The sequence below is a fragment of the Halichondria panicea genome, chromosome 10 (genome assembly GCF_963675165.1).
Source record: "Halichondria panicea chromosome 10, odHalPani1.1, whole genome shotgun sequence".
NCBI lineage: Eukaryota > Metazoa > Porifera > Demospongiae > Suberitida > Halichondriidae > Halichondria > Halichondria panicea.
Genome location: NC_087386.1, coordinates 5,769,902 through 5,788,033, shown reverse-complemented (window position 1 = coordinate 5,788,033; position 18,132 = coordinate 5,769,902). Strand labels below are relative to the sequence as shown.

At 47.7% G+C, this 18,132-nt stretch overlaps 3 protein-coding genes across 4 annotated transcripts in view; 1 reads left to right on the top strand and 2 right to left on the bottom strand.

The window, feature by feature from the left end:
* The window catches only part of LOC135342575 (uncharacterized), a 242,336-nt gene that overhangs the window by 144,756 nt on the left and 79,448 nt on the right, over positions 1-18,132 (bottom strand). The window lies entirely within an intron of this gene.
* LOC135342650 (procollagen galactosyltransferase 2-like) overlaps positions 1-18,132 on the top strand; it is a 92,677-nt gene that overhangs the window by 16,626 nt on the left and 57,919 nt on the right. The gene's annotated exons all lie outside the window — the stretch shown is intronic.
* Positions 4,362-6,675, bottom strand: LOC135342806 (ankyrin repeat domain-containing protein 39-like). 2 transcript variants are annotated; one of them, XM_064539670.1, is made up of 3 exons: positions 4,906-6,675; positions 4,754-4,852; positions 4,362-4,607 (listed from the first exon to the last, which is right to left on the bottom strand). In XM_064539670.1, exons 1-3 carry the CDS (start codon positions 4,984-4,986, stop codon positions 4,539-4,541), a joined length of 249 nt encoding a protein of 82 aa, XP_064395740.1. In that variant the 5' UTR covers positions 4,987-6,675; the 3' UTR covers positions 4,362-4,538. The 2 variants fall into 2 exon arrangements, with proteins under 2 accessions (XP_064395740.1, XP_064395741.1); XM_064539671.1 differs by having other exon boundaries at positions 4,909-6,674.

The following is an 18,132-nucleotide window of genomic DNA, read 5'->3' as shown; positions in this document are numbered from 1 at the left end:
AGAGCCTGGACCACACTGCTCAGGACTTCCTCAACTTTAAGTTGGAGAATCTTGGTAAGCCCTTCCCCCTTAAGGCTGCGGTGTCATCTGCTCTTTGTTAGTATAGCCAGTAGCCATCTCAGTACGTCCATTGTTGCTGTGAACAATATGTGTGGGCTGGTATAATTCATAACAGAGAGGGGCTCTTTTAATAATGTTCCCACAACATCCTTGACTGTGTATCCATTAGTGTGTGTATTGTCTCCCCCCACACAGTGGACCACCCCCTGTACTGCATTAGTGTGTGTGTTGTCTCCCCCCACACAGTGGACCACCCCCCTATACTGCATTAGTGTGCGTGTTGTCTCCCCCCCACACAGTGGACCACCCCCCTATACTGCATTAGTGTGTGTGTTGTCTCCCCCACACAGTGGACCACCCTCCTATACTGCATTAGTGTGCGTGTTGTCTCCCCCACACAGTGGACCACCCCCCTGTACTGCATTAGTGTGCGTGTTGTCTCCCCCACACAGTGGACCACCCCCCTGTACTGCATTAGTGTGCGTGTTGTCTCCCCCCACACGGTGGACCACCCCCCTATACTGCATTAGTGTGCGTGTTGTCTCCCCCCCACACAGTGGACCACCCCCCTATACTGCATTAGTGTGCGTGTTGTCTCCCCCCACACAGTGGACCACCCCCCTATACTGCATTAGTGTGCGTGTTGTCTCCCCCCACACAGTGGACCACCCCCCTATACTGCACTAGTGTGTGTGTGTTGTCTCCCCCCCACACAGTGGACCACCCCCCTATACTGCATTAGTGTGCGTGTTGTCTCCCCCCACACAGTGGAACACCCCCCTATACTGCATTAGTGTGCGTGTTGTCTCCCCCCACACAGAGGACCACCCCCCTATACTGCACTAGTGTGCGTGTTGTCTCCCCCCACACAGAGGACCACCCCCCTATACTGCATTAGTGTGTGTGTTGTCTCCCCCCACACGGTGGACCACCCCCCTATACTGCATTAGTGTGCGTGTTGTCTCCCCCCACACAGTGGACCACCTCCCTGTACTGCATTAGTGTGTGTTGTCTCCCCCCACACAGTGGACCACCCCCCCTATACTGCATTAGTGTGCGTGTTGTCTCCCCCCACACAGTGGACCACCTCCCTGTACTGCATTAGTGTGTGTTGTCTCCCCCCACACAGTGGACCACCCCCTATACTGCATTAGTGTGCGTGTTGTCTCCCCCCACACAGTGGACCACCTCCCTGTACTGCATTAGTGTGTGTTGTCTCCCCCCACACAGTGGACCACCCCCTATACTGCATTAGTGTGTGTGTTGTCTCCCCCCACACAGTGGACCACCCCCCTATACTGCACTAGTGTGTGTATTGTCTCCCCCCACACAGTGGACCACCCTCCTATACTGCATTAGTGTGCGTGTTGTCTCCCCCCACACAGTGGACCACCCCCCTATACTGCTGTGTGTTGTCTCCCCCCACACAGTGGACCACCCCCCTATAGTGCATTAGTGTGTGTGTTGTCTCCCCCCACACAGTGGACCACCCCCCCTATACTGCATTAGTGTGCGTGTTGTCTCCCCCCACACAGTGGACCACCCCCCTATACTGCATTAGTGTGCGTGTTGTCTCCCCCCACACAGTGGAACACCCCCCTATACTGCATTAGTGTGTGTGTTGTCTCCCCCCACACAGAGGACCACCCCCCTATACTGCATTAGTGTGCGTGTTGTCTCCCCCCACACAGTGGACCACCTCCCTGTACTGCATTAGTGTGTGTTGTCTCCCCCCACACAGTGGACCACCCCCCTATACTGCATTAGTGTGCGTGTTGTCTCCCCCCACACAGTGGACCACCCCCTATACTGCATTAGTGTGCGTGTTGTCTCCCCCCACACAGTGGACCACCTCCCTGTACTGCATTAGTGTGTGTTGTCTCCCCCCACACAGTGGACCACCCCCCTATACTGCATTAGTGTGCGTGTTGTCTCCCCCCACACAGTGGACCACCCCCCTATACTGCATTAGTGTGCGTGTTGTCTCCCCCCACACAGAGGACCACCCCCCTATACTGCATTAGTGTGCGTGTTGTCTCCCCCCACACAGTGGACCACCCCCCTATACTGCATTAGTGTGCGTGTTGTCTCCCCCCACACAGTGGACCACCCCCCTATACTGCATTAGTGTGCGTGTTGTCTCCCCCCACACAGAGGACCACCCCCCTATACTGCATTAGTGTGCGTGTTGTCTCCCCCCACACAGTGGACCACCCCCCTATACTGCATTAGTGTGCGTGTTGTCTCCCCCCACACAGTGGACCACCCCCTATACTGCATTAGTGTGCGTGTTGTCTCCCCCCACACAGTGGACCACCCCCCTATTCTGCATTAGTGTGCGTGTTGTCTCCCCCCACACAGTGGAACACCCCCCTATACTGCATTAGTGTGCGTGTTGTCTCCCCCCACACAGTGGACCACCCCCCTATACTGCATTAGTTTGCGTGTTGTCTCCCCCCACACAGTGGACCACCCCCCTATACTGCATTAGTGTGCGTGTTGTCTCCCCCCACACAGTGGACCACCCCCCTATACTGCATTAGTGTGCGTGTTGTCTCCCCCCACACAGTGGACCACCCCCCTATACTGCATTAGTGTGCGTGTTGTCTCCCCCCACACAGTGGACCACCCCCCTATACTGCATTAGTGTGCGTGTTGTCTCCCCCCACACAGTGGACCACCCCCCTATACTGCATTAGTGTGCGTGTTGTCTCCCCCCACACAGTGGACCACCCCCCTATACTGCATTAGTGTGCGTGTTGTCTCCCCCCACACAGTGGACCACCCCCCTATACTGCATTAGTGTGTGTGTTGTCTCCCCCCACACAGTGGACCACCCCCCTATACTGCATTAGTGTGTGTATTGTCTCCCCCCACACAGTGGACCACCCCCTATACTGCACTAGTGTGTGTGTGTTGTCTCCTCCCCACACAGTGGACCACCCCCTATACTGCATTAGTGTGCGTGTTGTCTCCCCCCACACAGTGGACCACCCCCCTATACTGCACTAGTGTGTGTGTGTTGTCTCCTCCCCACACAGTGGACCACCCCCTATACTGCATTAGTGTGCGTGTTGTCTCCCCCCACACGGTGGACCACCCCCCTATACTGCATTAGTGTGTGTATTGTCTCCCCCCACACAGTGGACCACCCCCCTATACTGCATTAGTGTGTGTGTTGTCTCCCCCCCACACAGTGGACCACCCCCCTATACTGTACAGTCAGTACATCTCCAGACCATCCCCTGTCAAGAACAACTTGGGGTTGGACGCGGTAAGCTGTCTCTACTATTACAGTTATGTTGTATGTGTACGGAAATCATAAAAGTTCACTGATAATTTCCAAACAATATTTGGTAGGTGTTCATGATTGGGCTAGTACGGAGGCCAGAAAGAAGGAACCGGATGATTTTAAGCCTGGACGAGCTCAACTTCAACTACACCCTCTTTGATGCTGTCGATGGAAGGTGAGAGAAAATTAATAATTATACATCGTATGGAGTAAGGTTTTAGATAGTGGCTTATCACGTCCAACCCCAAATTGTCATTGAGAGAGGGTAGTCTTGAGATGTACTGCATGGTGTAGAGTATAGGTTCACTGTGTGTGAGGGGAGACATAACTGGCTGTACAACACAGAGGGATGGGGGAGGAGACAATACACACTAATTGATACGCAAGGATGTGGTGGGGAACTCATATTTAAAAGAACCTCTTTTGTTTATTTTATCCCTGGCCACTACAGACAGTTAAATCAGAGCTACCTGGACAGTCTGGGCATCAAGTACTTACCTGGCTGGAAGGACCCTTGGGGAGAACGACCTATGACCTTTGGAGAGGTCGGCTGTTTCCTTAGTCACCACACGATATGGCAGCAGGTGAGTGGGCGTTAGTGAACACTTGTTGATGTGTACAGAAAGTATTGCTACCTGTTGCATTGTGGGCACTTGTAACTGTGTGAAACCTGTCTAATGTAGCTAGCGCTATAGAAGTTGAGCTGGTTGATGAATTAGTGGTAATAATATTCCTTGATAATAATATTTTTGAATTCCTTGATTTTCGCGATTGATTGATTGATTGTATTTCCTCTACAGCTGTGTCATGTGATCATCATGCTGTCATCTCTTATCTACTGCAAGTGGCCAAAGCAAGAACATACATTGCAGATTGTGATGGCAACCTACCTCAAAATATAATTATGTGACTATCAACAACTTTTTAATTGAACAATCTACTTACCATTAATTTACATGATCAAAGATTATATTTGTTATATTATATTAATAATTATTTTGCCCATCAATTTTAAAGTTTTTACATGATAAAAGAGAATGTAACTATATGGTGAAATGCATGGCAATGGTTCAGAAACAGTAGACACAAAAATTATAAGACAAAATGATGTAGTGTATATAAAGCAATCTACGTATCTATCAGAGGCTAGCTGCCATGGTAACAGTACAGTTAATAAGGTACAGAGTCAGTGTAGTAGTTCACACACTTGAGTGTGTCCATTCCCACTAGCCAGATCATAGGCAGTACGTCCGCCCTGTATAGTGGATATGTGAGCAGTTAGTGATGAAGGGAAATAAGGAATTTTAACACAATTACACATAAACAGTGGACATACTGTTGCCATGGTGATGAACAGTTGCTACCATTATCATAATTATACAATCATGCAGCGTGACTCACATTAGTCTTGATGTTGACGTTAGCCTTGGCCTCCAACAACATTCTAACAATTCCACAGTGACCCTTCTGACTGGCTATGTGCAATGCCGTCCAACCATCCTGTACAATAACAAAATCATTTAAAGCAGACAAGCTTAAGCAGTAAATCTCACCACCTTTTGAATGTCAACTCTAGCCTTTGCAGCAATTAATAATTCCACTGCCCTCACATCACCATTATAAGCAGCTACCATCAACTCAGTGTATCCACTAGTCTGTACAGAGTCAATATAGTGTGAGCAGGTGAACCGTCACTCATCACAGACCCACTCATTATACAATATCACATGACTATCTACACTAATGTCAGGGGATACACTAGCCTCGATCCCAGGCCGCACTTCCTCTGAGAGCTAGATACCGGCTAACACAGGATAACAACGTGTATGCTCAGTAAAACAATGATGTCATATACCGTGTAGCGCAAAATTTTCGAGGCACTTACGTATATATCGTGGAATGGCCTCTAAAACCATTTCGTTGCACAATGTTCGTGGAATGACTGCTTTACAGGAAGACACGTCTTTTAATCTTTGCACGTTATAGCATGCAGATAATTCTAATTAAAGAACAATTTTCGTGGACTTAATTTTCGTATAGGATTGCTAAACCACGAAATCCGCAAAAATTAAGCTCCTCGAATAGTTCGCGCTATACAGTATAGATAGTTCGATAGAAGGTTGCCATCTGATAGCATTCTGATAGCTACCCTTAGCCTGCTATGTTAAGGGTACGGTATACTGTTCCACCCACGCTCAAATTTGCGTGGGTGTTCAATGCAGTACACTAGTAAAATGGCTCTCATCTGGCAATGGTCACTTGGCGTCAATTCTAAGCATCAGGAAACCCCTCCTTACCGTATAGTCTGCTGTTTCTTATTATACGAATAAAGGGGCAGGGCGACTCGAAGAGTTTTTCCCAAGAGAGTAAGTTGAAACAAAGTTACGGCCATTTCTAGCTGTTTTTGTAGGCTAATATAGCAACTGTAGAGTAGTAACAAGGATATATTTTTTGCTGTAAGGTCTCTATAAACAAGATCTCTTCAAGTCGCCCTCCAGTAAGTCTTTAGGCATCGAATACTGGTCAGAAAGACAATCTGGAAGCTATGCAGTCAATAAAACTTGACGCTAAAATTTTCAGTTTTTTCCAGCTGACCTCAGACCACTTCATTGGATTATAAGACATAGATACTTTTAGCTACAATAATAGCTAGCATTGTTTCATGTTCTCTTTTCATTGATAATCATTGCTAGTTACAAAAATAATGTAGTGATGAGAAATAAAGAAAATAAATATCTTATGAATTATTCATGAGCAATTAGTATACCGTAACCTTAACAAAATACTCATAACCAGCAACAGTGTGGATGATAATCGTCTGAAAGCAGTGAGGGCTGACAATAGCCTATATGGACAGGCCACGCCCATCTAATACTAACTTCAATGAAAGTCTACTATACTACTGCTACTGAAAGAAAATAGCTGTACAACAAGCCTATAGCTCTGTCTCTAGCTAGCTAGCTATATATAGCTCTGTGTATGACTTTCAATAACAATTTGTATTATTTTCACTGAGAAATTTTATAATCCATGCGCAAGCTGTCATGAAGTCCTTATCTTTAATGGAACGGGTTCAGTGACGGAAACAGTTAGATCTAGGTCTAAACTATACTACCCTTGAGCCTTAGTCAAAGTTATTAATTGTGCAAAATTTTTGGAATGCAATTAAAAGAGAGATCACGAGATGCGTGTCGTACCTCGGTACACCAACTACCAGTGCTCTCTACACAAACATGACTAGCTTTGGTGTCTAATGGACCAGGTCAACAGAGCATGGGGAGGCTCTGTGGCTAGTGGCCTCTGAGATGTGTGTACAGCGCTACTTACACTCACCTCTTCGGGTATATCAACATTGGCCCCAGCATCGATTAGGAGCTCCATACATTTATAGTGACCATTGAAACGGGCTACGTGAAGAGGGGTCGGTCTCGACTGTACATAGGAGGAAAACAATGTAAACAGCATGTTGTGGGAAATGTGTTTGTACAACAAAACCAACCTTCTCCTGAGTGTTGACTGTAGCCTTGGCTGCTAAGAGGACCCTCACTATCTCATCATGTCCCTGGTAACTGGCTACATACAGAGCTGTCTGGTTGTCCTGTTATAGACCATAAACCATATAATTATGTATATCACAGCAACTGGACCAGCTAATTGTACACTCTCCACTACGTACTCAGTCCACTCATACACAGAGGTAGCCTCGTTCCCAGGCCGATTCTTTTGTATGGAATGGAAGGGAGGAAAATGCGGCCTGGTGTCTACTGAGAGTGCGCATGCACTTAGTTTTGCTGTAAATATGGGTAATCCCCTTCTTTTCCCCCTATCTACCCTGCTGTGCTTCTATTGTGTTGATCAAGAAGGCTTGCACACTAGTCTGAAGCCAGAAGAGCCTCTCGTCTACTTCACGACAGTCGTATGGTCGGAATGTCTGAGCTTGGAAGGACTGGCTAAAGCAAGTCTTTGTGCATGCTTCCTATGGTACTTCTAACTGCTGCTTGAGAAGACAACTATACGACCATCGTAGAACTAGAGACTACTGACCTCAGACTTCAGACTAAGTGTACCAGCTTTCTTGGCCAACGCAATAGAGGGCATAAGCCATAGCTTCAGTATGGAAGTACGTATTACGGAACATATTCCTAGTAAACGGACTAGTTTGCAAAAGTTTTACATTAGTGCACGATTACCATGCGCACTAACACCCAAGCAATGGAGACAAGGCTTTTTCCCCCTTCTAAAAAAATCGGTCTGGGAATGAGGCTAACACAGAGGTGACAATACACACACTCAACCATGGAATCAGCAGAGTACACAAAGACCACCATGCATGCAGCGTGACTCACATTAGTCTTGACGTGAACGTCAGCCTTGGCCTCCAACAACATTCTAACAACTCCACAATGACCCTCCATACTGGCCATGTACAATGCTGTGCCTCCATCCTGTACAAGTACAGATCCACTCATTACACAATATCACTCATACAATATCACATGACTATCTACACTAATGTCAGGGCAGAGGAGGTACGACACTGAATCTTCATTTGTGATGACGTTTGTTTAGCTGGTAGTTAAGGTTACGGTATACTGTTCCACCCACGCTCAAATCTGCGTGGGTGTTCAATGTAGTTCAGCTAGTAAAATGGCTCTCATCTGGCAATGGTTACTCTGCGTTAATTCTAGGCACCAGAAAACCCCACCTTACCGTATACTCTGCTGTTTCTTATTATACGAATAAAGGGGCAGGGTGACTCGAAGAGTTTTTCCCAAGAGAGTAAGTTACAACTAAGTTACGGCCATTTTTCTAGCTGTTTTTGTAGGCTAATATGGCGACTGTAGAGTAGTAACAAGGATATATTTTTTGCTGTAAGGTCTCTATGAACAAGATCTCTTTGAGTCGCCCTCCAGTAAGTCTTCAGGGATCGAATACTGGTCAGAAAGACAACCTAGAAGCTATGCAGTCAACAAAATTTTGCAACTAAATACTCAGTTTTTCCAGCTGACCTCAGACCACTTCATTGGATAACAAGACATATAAACTCTGAGTTATTATTGTAGCTAGCATTGTTCCATGTTCTCTTTCCATTGATAATCGTTGCAAGTTACAAAAATAACGTTGTGATGAGAAATAAATATCTTATGAATCATTCATGAGCAATTAGTATACTGTAACCTTAACCGCGACCTTGTCACAACAAACTCTATAGGCCTTGTAACTAGCTGTTTAGCTAGCTCTGTACGTTGCTCAAGGTCTCTATGGCTAGCTATAGTGTTTCTCCAGCTGAGGTCCTGGTTAGAACTCGTCCAGATGTATATGAAAGGTGCAGTGCTCTCAACATTTGTAGCAAGCATATCTCCTAACTGAATAGGGTTCACTGGGGTTCAGCGACGGAAACAGTTAGATCTATGTCTAAACTATATTACCCTTGAGCCTTAGTCACAGAATAATAGAGTTATTGTAGGGAACACACTACATTGAAAACCAATGTAAAAAAGATTGGAATGCAATTAAAAGAGAGATCACGATGCTGTTGTTACTGGCTACATGCATACAGAGTTGTCTGGTTGTCCTGTGTTATATAGACCCATAAACCATAATTATAATTATGTATAACAGCAACTGGAGGGTTAGTGTAAAAGCTGGAAAGCAGATATGGAACGGAACATGTAGTTGGCTCTAATCATCACATGACACCTGTTATTGGAAAGAGGATCAACAACTTACACACACTGTTGCACAGTGGTAGATATTGAGATAACAGTTTCATTGTTGAGAGTATAAATGTGGAATTTGCTGACTCCACAACCCAATGTGTGTGGAAATCAATGGCAAAATGCTTGGTCAGTGTGTCTCTTCAACACGCACAAATCGTTTAAAGTTTCACCAAGGGCCAAAAACTTTGTAGGCATGCAGATAGAAGAAAGGTATAGCTTTGGAGTGTCCTGTATAGCTATAGACTTCACACTCCACCTTACTTTGGGCACAACATAATTACTTCGCTAAGTCTATAGACACGTATAATTATGTGTATTTGTAATGTTCAATGTTGCTACTATAATTATACTCAGTCTACTTTTTTTACATAATAGTCTTCTAAAATTAGCTTTGTGTCTATAAAAGGAGTATTTAAGTCATACTACACTAAAAAAATACAGAGCACCATCAGCAGCTCTCTTTTTAGTCATTCCATATTCCGTTCTATTCCGCATTCCAGCTTTACACTAACCGGCAACTGGACCAGCTAATCCACTACTCAATCCACTACTCTAGTAAATCTCACCTTATTTTGAATGTCAACTCTAGCTTTGGCAGCAATCAACAATTCCACTGCCCTCACATGACCATTCTGAGCAGCTACCCACAATGCAGTGGCTCCAGTCTGTACAGAGTCAAGATAGTACAGATCCACTCATTACACAATATCACTCATACAATATCACATGACTATCTACACTAATGTCAGGGCAGAGGACACTTTTTTAATTGATGACGTTTGCTTAGCTGGCAGTTTATCGTGACCTTGCTACGACAAACTCTAGGCTTGTACAACACTTGTAACTGACAATTTAGCTGGCTCTGTACATTGCTCAAGGTCTCTATGGCTAGCTATAGTGTTTCTCCAGCTGAGGTCCTGGTTAGAACTCGTCCAGATGTATATGAAAGGTGCAGTGCTCTCAACATTTGTAGCAAGCATATCTCCTAACTGAATAGGGTTCACTGGGGTTCAGCAACGGAAACAGTTAGATCTAGGTCTAAACTATACTACCCTAGAGCCTTAGTCACAAAATAACAGAGTTATTGTGGGGAACACATTGCATTGAAAACCAATGTAAAAAAGATTGGATAGATCACGAGATGCGCGTTGTACCTCGGTACACCAACTACCAGCGCTCTCTACACAAACATGACTAGCTCTGGTGTCTAATGGACCAGGTCAACAGAACATGAGGAGGCTTTGTGGCTAGTGGCCTCTGAGATGTGTGTATAGTAGCCTCGATTCCAGGCCGCATTAAAATACTGCCTGGTACCTTCAGAATATGGGTAATCGTACTACAAACGTAAAACCTTAGTACCCGTAATTTAGTCCCTAAGAATATGTTTCGTAATATTTTATCTCCATACTGAGTTCCGTGAAGCTGTATCTATTGCTTAGAAGGCTTGAACACTAGTTTGGAGGCTCTCATCTACGTCTACGATGGTCCTATAGCCAGGTTGTCTATGCAAGAATCACCATACACTTCCCATAGCCTGTACAGATCCAAGCTAAGATATCCTGACCACACAGCTGTCATAGAAGTGGATGAGAGCCTCTTTTGGCTTCAGACTAGTGTGAAAGCCTTCTGGAACAACACAATAGAGAGCTAAGCTAATGTACATGGAAAGAAAAGAGGGGATTCCCCAGATTCTGGAGAACAAACTATCACATGCTCACTATCACCATGCAATAAGTACCAGGCCGTACTTTAATCGGCCTGGAATCGAGGCTATGTGTATAGAGCTACTTACACTCACCTCATTGGGTACATCAACATTGGCCCCAGCATCGATTAGGAGCTCCATACATTTCTGATGACCATTGAAACTGGCTACCCAAAGAGGGGTCTCTCCCGACTGTACATAGGAGGGAAACAATGTAAACAGCATGTTGTGGGAAATGTATTTGTACAACAAAACAAACCTTGATCTGAGTGTTGACTGTAGCCTTGGCTGCTAAGAGGACCCTCACTATCTCATCATGTCCATTCCTACTGGCCCAGTAAAGAGCAGTCCAACCATCCTGTAGAGACAACATCATCAACCAACGGACATATTGGCACTGTAGACAGTATTCCCCTCACCTTGTCTGCCTGGTTGGGATCAGCCCCACACTCCAGTAGCTCCAGAACCACACCCACATCACCCGTCTTATAAGCATCCAAAAATGCCTGGGAGAAAATACATTATCTGTAAACACATCTAAAAGATAGAATGACAAAATTGTATGTACATGTTATATACTGTTCAAGATTCTATAGCCACCCACACAGAAGTACCAGCATACAGTCGACACTAACACTATATAAGCTGACAATGCACATTTGATACCTCCACCCACTCACTCACGTACCATTCTGGGGTGCTGTAGACACAGCTTTCTGAGTGAGACAATCACTTCGTCAACTGATGGTCTCTGTTGAGGTCGGTCATGGAGGCAGCTAACAACAAGAGGATAAAGAGCGTGTTTCTCCCCCATTTTGTCACCATGGACAGCAGTGCTTCGACGCATGAGCTCCATTTTCCCATCATCCACGTGCTTGATAACCTCAGGAGTAAAGTACGAGACTTCAGGGAAATCACCGATAACAGTGTGAATGATGAGATGACCGAATGAGAAGATGTCCAGCTTGGTAGTGTAGGTGGGCCGTTTTTCATGACACTCGGGAGGCATGTAGGTTGGATTTCCAGGAATTTTTGTCAGAACATGAGTCAATCTCTCCAGATCAACGTATCTGGAGACGCCCAGGTCTCCGATTTTGGCAGTGAGGTCGTCAGTGAGCAGGATGTTGGGAGCAGTGAGGTCACGATGGATGAGGGGAGGGGTCAAAGAGTGGAGATAGTGAAGTCCCTTGGATACATCATACAGGATATGGATTCTAGTGGCGATATTCGTGTCTCGATGGGTTTCAACGAAATCAGCCAAGTCGGAATGAAGCCTCTCCATTATTAGACTGATGTCGTTCTTATCGCGGCCGTAATGGACTCCAACGAAAACAACTATGTTGGGGTGATGTAAAACACTCAGAATTTGACATTCATTTCTGAACTTTGTCACAATGCTCTCCCTCTGTCCAAGGGATCGCTCTTGGAGCAATATGGAGTGAAGCTTCTTAGCAATGCAGTGTCTTCCATTCACCGTCACTCTAAAGACACAGCCATAAGCCCCTGAGCCAGCTTTGTTCTCCTCTAGATTCAATCCTTCCACCTGGACCACCAGAGCATCAAGGTCACTTCTTGTAGCCATTTGCACAGTTTACATAAAGGGCAGGGCACGTTCGTACTGCGCATGCTCAGTTAAAGCAATAACAATAGGGACATCCTCTTCTTGTCAAGATAAAGAAGCACAGTTCTCCATCAAAGATCAAAAAGCGAGGCTGTCACATAGAGTAAGGCTCGAGAAGCAGTGAAATAATCACCAGTCAGATGTTCAGAAATACCAGATAAACTCTATCAAATTAAAATTCCCAGCTCCACAGATCATCTATGAATAGTCTCTCGATACACTTGATTGCACTTGCTGTGTGCATAGCTCTCCTTAGTTGGGCGGAGCCCGACCGTCCCTGACGGGAGGTCGGGTTGCAAGCCTATCTGGGATTTGTTCTGCGCATTATGTAGTACTGCTATGAATATTATTATTCTCAAGTGGGTGTTAACCGACTTGATGACGTGTAAACCACAAGGATGGCACAGCAATACTGCATGCGGTTTTGCAACTAGATGCAAGCGGAAGTGTAACCAAGCCACGTGAAAAATGCTGCAATCTGATAGGGCGCCACTATAGTGGCGCTAGAACAAATCCCAGATAGGCTTGCAATTGCGCAACCCGACCTCCCGTCAGGGACGGTCGGGCTCCGCCCAACTAAGCTCTCCTTGTGACTGCCATACCGTCTGTATATACGTTGGACAATGGAGACTCCTCTTTAGAAGCAACTGAAGATCTGCCGAGTGTCTTCCTTGCTATTCTGGCTAGAAATTCAGCTCACATGCTACCCAACTTTCTCGGTTATCTGGAGAACTTGGACTATCCTAAAGACAGGATTTCATTGTGGTAAGTTGCACCTTCCACTATGCATTAGAGGTTGTTACTCTATATCAGATGCATTGTATGTAATAGTTTGCAGAATTTCTATTTCTGTTTCTTGCATGCAAACAAAACCCCTATTGTGTTTGTACCAGCCCCACCCACCTATGAATATCATTAACTACACTGTAGGATCAGAACAGACCATAACGGTGACAACACCACGGCAATACTTGCTGAGTGGGCAGAAAACGTTAAGCTCGTGTACAAATCTGTGGACTTGAAGTCATCAGACGAGTGGCTGTATCCGAACCTTGACCCTTTCGAGGAGCATGACGAGAGGTTCGTCCATGTTGCCCAGTTGAGACAGGAAGGTCTGGAGGCGGCCAGGCGTTCAGGGGCAGACTACCTCCTTGTGAGTTATCAGTGTGACCATCTCTAGCCTCGTTCCCAGCCCATCTATTGTAAGGACCTAGCTAGGCTATCTCTAGACGTACCATTATGATACAGTGAAACCTGTCTATAGTGGTCACCCTGTAAGCAGGTCACCCTCTATAATACAGCCAGGTTAATTAATGAGGCCCAAAGTCTCCATAGCATGTGTTTGGACCTGTGTTAGCAGGCCACCTCTTTATTTCAACCACTGTTAGTCTGCCCAAGACAGTAGTAGATACAGTTTTAGTTATTGCAATTTTGGTATCCACAGTATCTAGCTCAGATTACCTATACAATTGTTGTTTATCCAGCGGCTAGACTGTGACAACTTTCTGGTGAACAACAGGACACTACGGATTCTGATGGATCAGCAAAGGTAAGTCAGTGCGTGTACAGTCCATAGGGAGGGGATCCCCCTTGGGCAGTAACACAGGTTGATTGAAACACATGCTATGGAGACTTTGGGGCTTTTTAACCTGTCTGTATTATTAGAGGGTGACCACACTGTAGCTCTGCTCAGATATGTACAGTGTAAAGCATTAAGAGTTTCCTCTGTCTGTGAGTGCCTGGCCTTTAGTTATGGCTGACATTGGATTACTGTTTATTTTTTCTCCATTGTTGAACTATTTGATTTGTCTGTAATAGAGTGAGATTCAGACAACGTACTCTGAGAGTCAGCTGACCTTTTCCTGTGTGTTGCTATAGCGATAGATACAGCGTGTAGGCTAAAGCCATTGTCTCAAAAAATGCTCTTATTGTCTTAACAAATAGACACACAGCATTTAGTCGCTATTACCATTCATCAACACTCTCACATTGATTACATAGTCAACATTGTATGGTCCCCCCACACCCACACACACTGCACATATCACACACACACCACACACAGGGCAATAGTGGCTCCGATGCTAAAGTCGGGCAAGGATGCTGCTTACTCCAACTTCTGGTGTGGAATAGACAGCCGGGTGAGTTGAGCTAAGGAGGTCTAGATCTAGTGGAGTGGAGGGTACTCCATTTCATGGATTATACCATACTGTCGCACTGTACTTTTGTGTAAAGTCTGCCTCTCTATCATGAACATGCCCACAAGCTGTACTGTGCCAATGCACTGTGTACAAATTAAGTCATTCCCAATGTCAAGTGTCAATCAAGTGTGACCTGTGTCTGACAACTTGACCAAATAATGCGTTTTCATCTTTTGACTGTTTCCCCTCAGGGCTACTACAAACGTACCCCTGACTATATCCCTATCCTCCAAGGGACGCAGGTGGGCTGTATCCCAGTCCCTGTGGTTCACTCCGCCCTCCTCGTTGACCCGAAGTGGGCGGGGTCAGAGAGGCTCCAACACTGGCCGGCACTGGACGGGTTCACTGGACCCATGGATGAGGTCACACACTTGGCATACTCGGCAAAAATGGCAGGTACTGTGTTGGACAGACTCTTCAAGCTTATCAAATTACCCAAACCATAACTAGTTTGAATTGTCCCCTTCCCTCCACTGTAGATCTGCCTATGCACATTCTGAACACCGAGGTGTTGGGGTTCATGGTCAAACCAGAGGACTATGAGAGCCTGGACCACGCTGCTCAGGACTTCCTCAACTTTAAGTTGGAGAACCTTGGTAAGCCCTTCTCCCTTAAGGCTGCGGTGTCATCTGCTCTTTGTTAGTGTAGCCAGTAGCCATCTCAGTGTGTGCTGATGTAGCTCCATTGTTGCTGTGAACAATGTGTGTGGGCGGGTATAATTAGTGCAGGTCATAATAGAGGGGCTCTTTTAATAGTGTTCCCACAACATCCTTGACTGTGTATCCATTAGTGTGTGTGTATTGTCTCCCCTCACACAGTGGACCACCCCCCTATACTGCATTAGTGTGTGTGTTGTCTCCCCCCACACAGTGGACCACCCCCCTATACTGCACTAGTGTGTGTGTTGTCTCCCCCCACACAGTGGACCACCCCCCTATACTGCATTAGTGTGTGTGTTGTCTCCCCCCACACAGTGGACCACCCCCCTATACTGCATTAGTGTGTGTGTTGTCTCCCCCCACACAGTGGACCACCCCCCTATACTGCACTAGTGTGTGTGTTGTCTCCCCCCACACAGTGGACCACCCCCCTATACTGCATTAGTGTGTGTGTTGTCTCCCCCCACACAGTGGACCACCCCCCTATACTGCATTAGTGTGTGCGTGTTGTCTCCTCCCACACAGTGGACCACCCCCCTATACTGCATTAGTGTGCGTGTTGTCTCCCCCCACACAGTGGACCACCCCCCTATACTGCATTAGTGTGCGTGTTGTCTCCCCCCACACAGTGGACCACCCCCTATACTGCATTAGTGTGTGCGTGTTGTCTCCTCCCACACGGTAGACCACCCCCCTATACTGCATTAGTGTGCGTGTTGTCTCCCCCCACACAGTGGACCACCCCCCTATACTGCATTAGTGTGCGTGTTGTCTCCCCCCACACAGTGGACCACCCCCCTATACTGCATTAGTGTGCGTGTTGTCTCCCCCCACACAGTGGACCACCCCCCTATACTGCACTAGTGTGCGTGTTGTCTCCCCCCACACAGTGACCACCCCCCTATACTGCACTAGTGTGCGTGTTGTCTCCCCCCACACAGTGACCACCCCCCTATACTGCACTAGTGTGCGTGTTGTCCCCCCCCACACAGTGGACCACCCCCCTATACTGCACTAGTGTGCGTGTTGTCTCCCCCCACACAGTGGACCACCCCCCTATACTGCACTAGTGTGCGTGTTGTCTCCCCCCACACAGTGGACCACCCCCCTATACTGCATTAGTGTGCGTGTTGTCTCCTCCCACACAGTGGACCACCCCCCTATACTGCACTAGTGTGCGTGTTGTGTCCCCCCACACAGTGACCACCCCCCTATACTGCACTAGTGTGCGTGTAGTCTCCCCCCACACAGTGGACCACCCCCCTATACTGCACTAGTGTGCGTGTTGTCTCCCCCCACACAGTGGACCACCCCCCTATACTGCACTAGTGTGCGTGTTGTCTCCCCCCACACAGTGGACCACCCCCCTATACTGCACTAGTGTGCGTGTTGTCTCCCCCCACACAGTGGACCACCCCCCTATACTGCACTAGTGTGCGTGTTGTCTCCCCCCACACAGTGGACCTAGTGTGCGTGTTGTCTCCCCCCACACAGTGGACCACCCCCCTATACTGCACTAGTGTGCGTGTTGTCTCCCCCCACACAGTGACCATCCCCCCATACTGCATTAGTGTGCGTGTTGTCTCCCCCCACACAGTGGACCACCCCCCCATACTGCACTAGTGTGCGTGTTGTCTCCCCCCACACAGTGGACCACCCCCCTATACTGCACTAGTGTGCGTGTTGTCTCCCCCCACACAGTGGACCACCCCCCTATACTGCACTAGTGTGCGTGTTGTCTCCCCCCACACAGTGGACCACCCCCCTATACTGCACTAGTGTGCGTGTTGTCTCCCCCCACACAGTGGACCACCCCCCTATACTGCATTAGTGTGCGTATTGTCTCCCCCCACACAGTGGACCACCCCCCCTATACTGCACTAGTGTGCGTGTTGTCTCCCCCCACACAGTGGACCACCCCCCTATACTGCATTAGTGTGCGTATTGTCTCCCCCCACACAGTGGACCACCCCCCTATACTGCACTAGTGTGCGTGTTGTCTCCCCCCACACAGTGGACCACCCCCCTATACTGCACTAGTGTGCGTGTTGTCTCCCCCCACACAGTGGACTTAGTGTGCGTGTTGTTTCCCCCCACACAGTGGACCACCCCCCTATACTGCACTAGTGTGCGTGTTGTCTCCCCCCACACACTGGACCACCCCCCTATACTGCACTAGTGTGCGTGTTGTCTCCCCCCACACACTGGACCACCCCCCTATACTGCACTAGTGTGCGTGTTGTCTCCCCCCACACAGTGGACCACCCCCCCCTATACTGCACTAGTGTGCGTGTTGTCTCCCCCCACACAGTGGACCTAGTGTGCGGGTTGTCTCCCCCCACACAGTGGACCACCCCCCTATACTGCACTAGTGTGCGTGTTGTCTCCCCCCACACAGTGGACCACCCCCCCTATACTGCACTAGTGTGCGTGTTGTCTCCCCCCACACAGTGGACCTACTGTAGTGTGCGTGTTGTCTCCCCCCACACAGTGGACCACCCCCCTATACTGCACTAGTGTGCGTGTTGTCTCCCCCCACACAGTGGACCACCCCCCTATACAGCACTAGTGTGCATGTTGTCTCCCCCACACAGTGGACCACCCCCCTATACTGCACTAGTGTGCGTTTTGTCTCCCCCCACACAGTGGACCACCCCCCTATACTGCACTAGTGTGCGTGTTGTCTCCCCCCACACAGTGGACCACCCCCCTATACTGCACTAGTGTGCGTGTTGTCTCCCCCCACACAGTGGACCACCCCCCCCCTATACTGCACTAGTGTGCGTGTTGTCTCCCCCCACACAGTGGACCACCCCCCTATACAGCACTAGTGTGCATGTTGTCTCCCCCACACAGTGGACCACCCCCCTATAC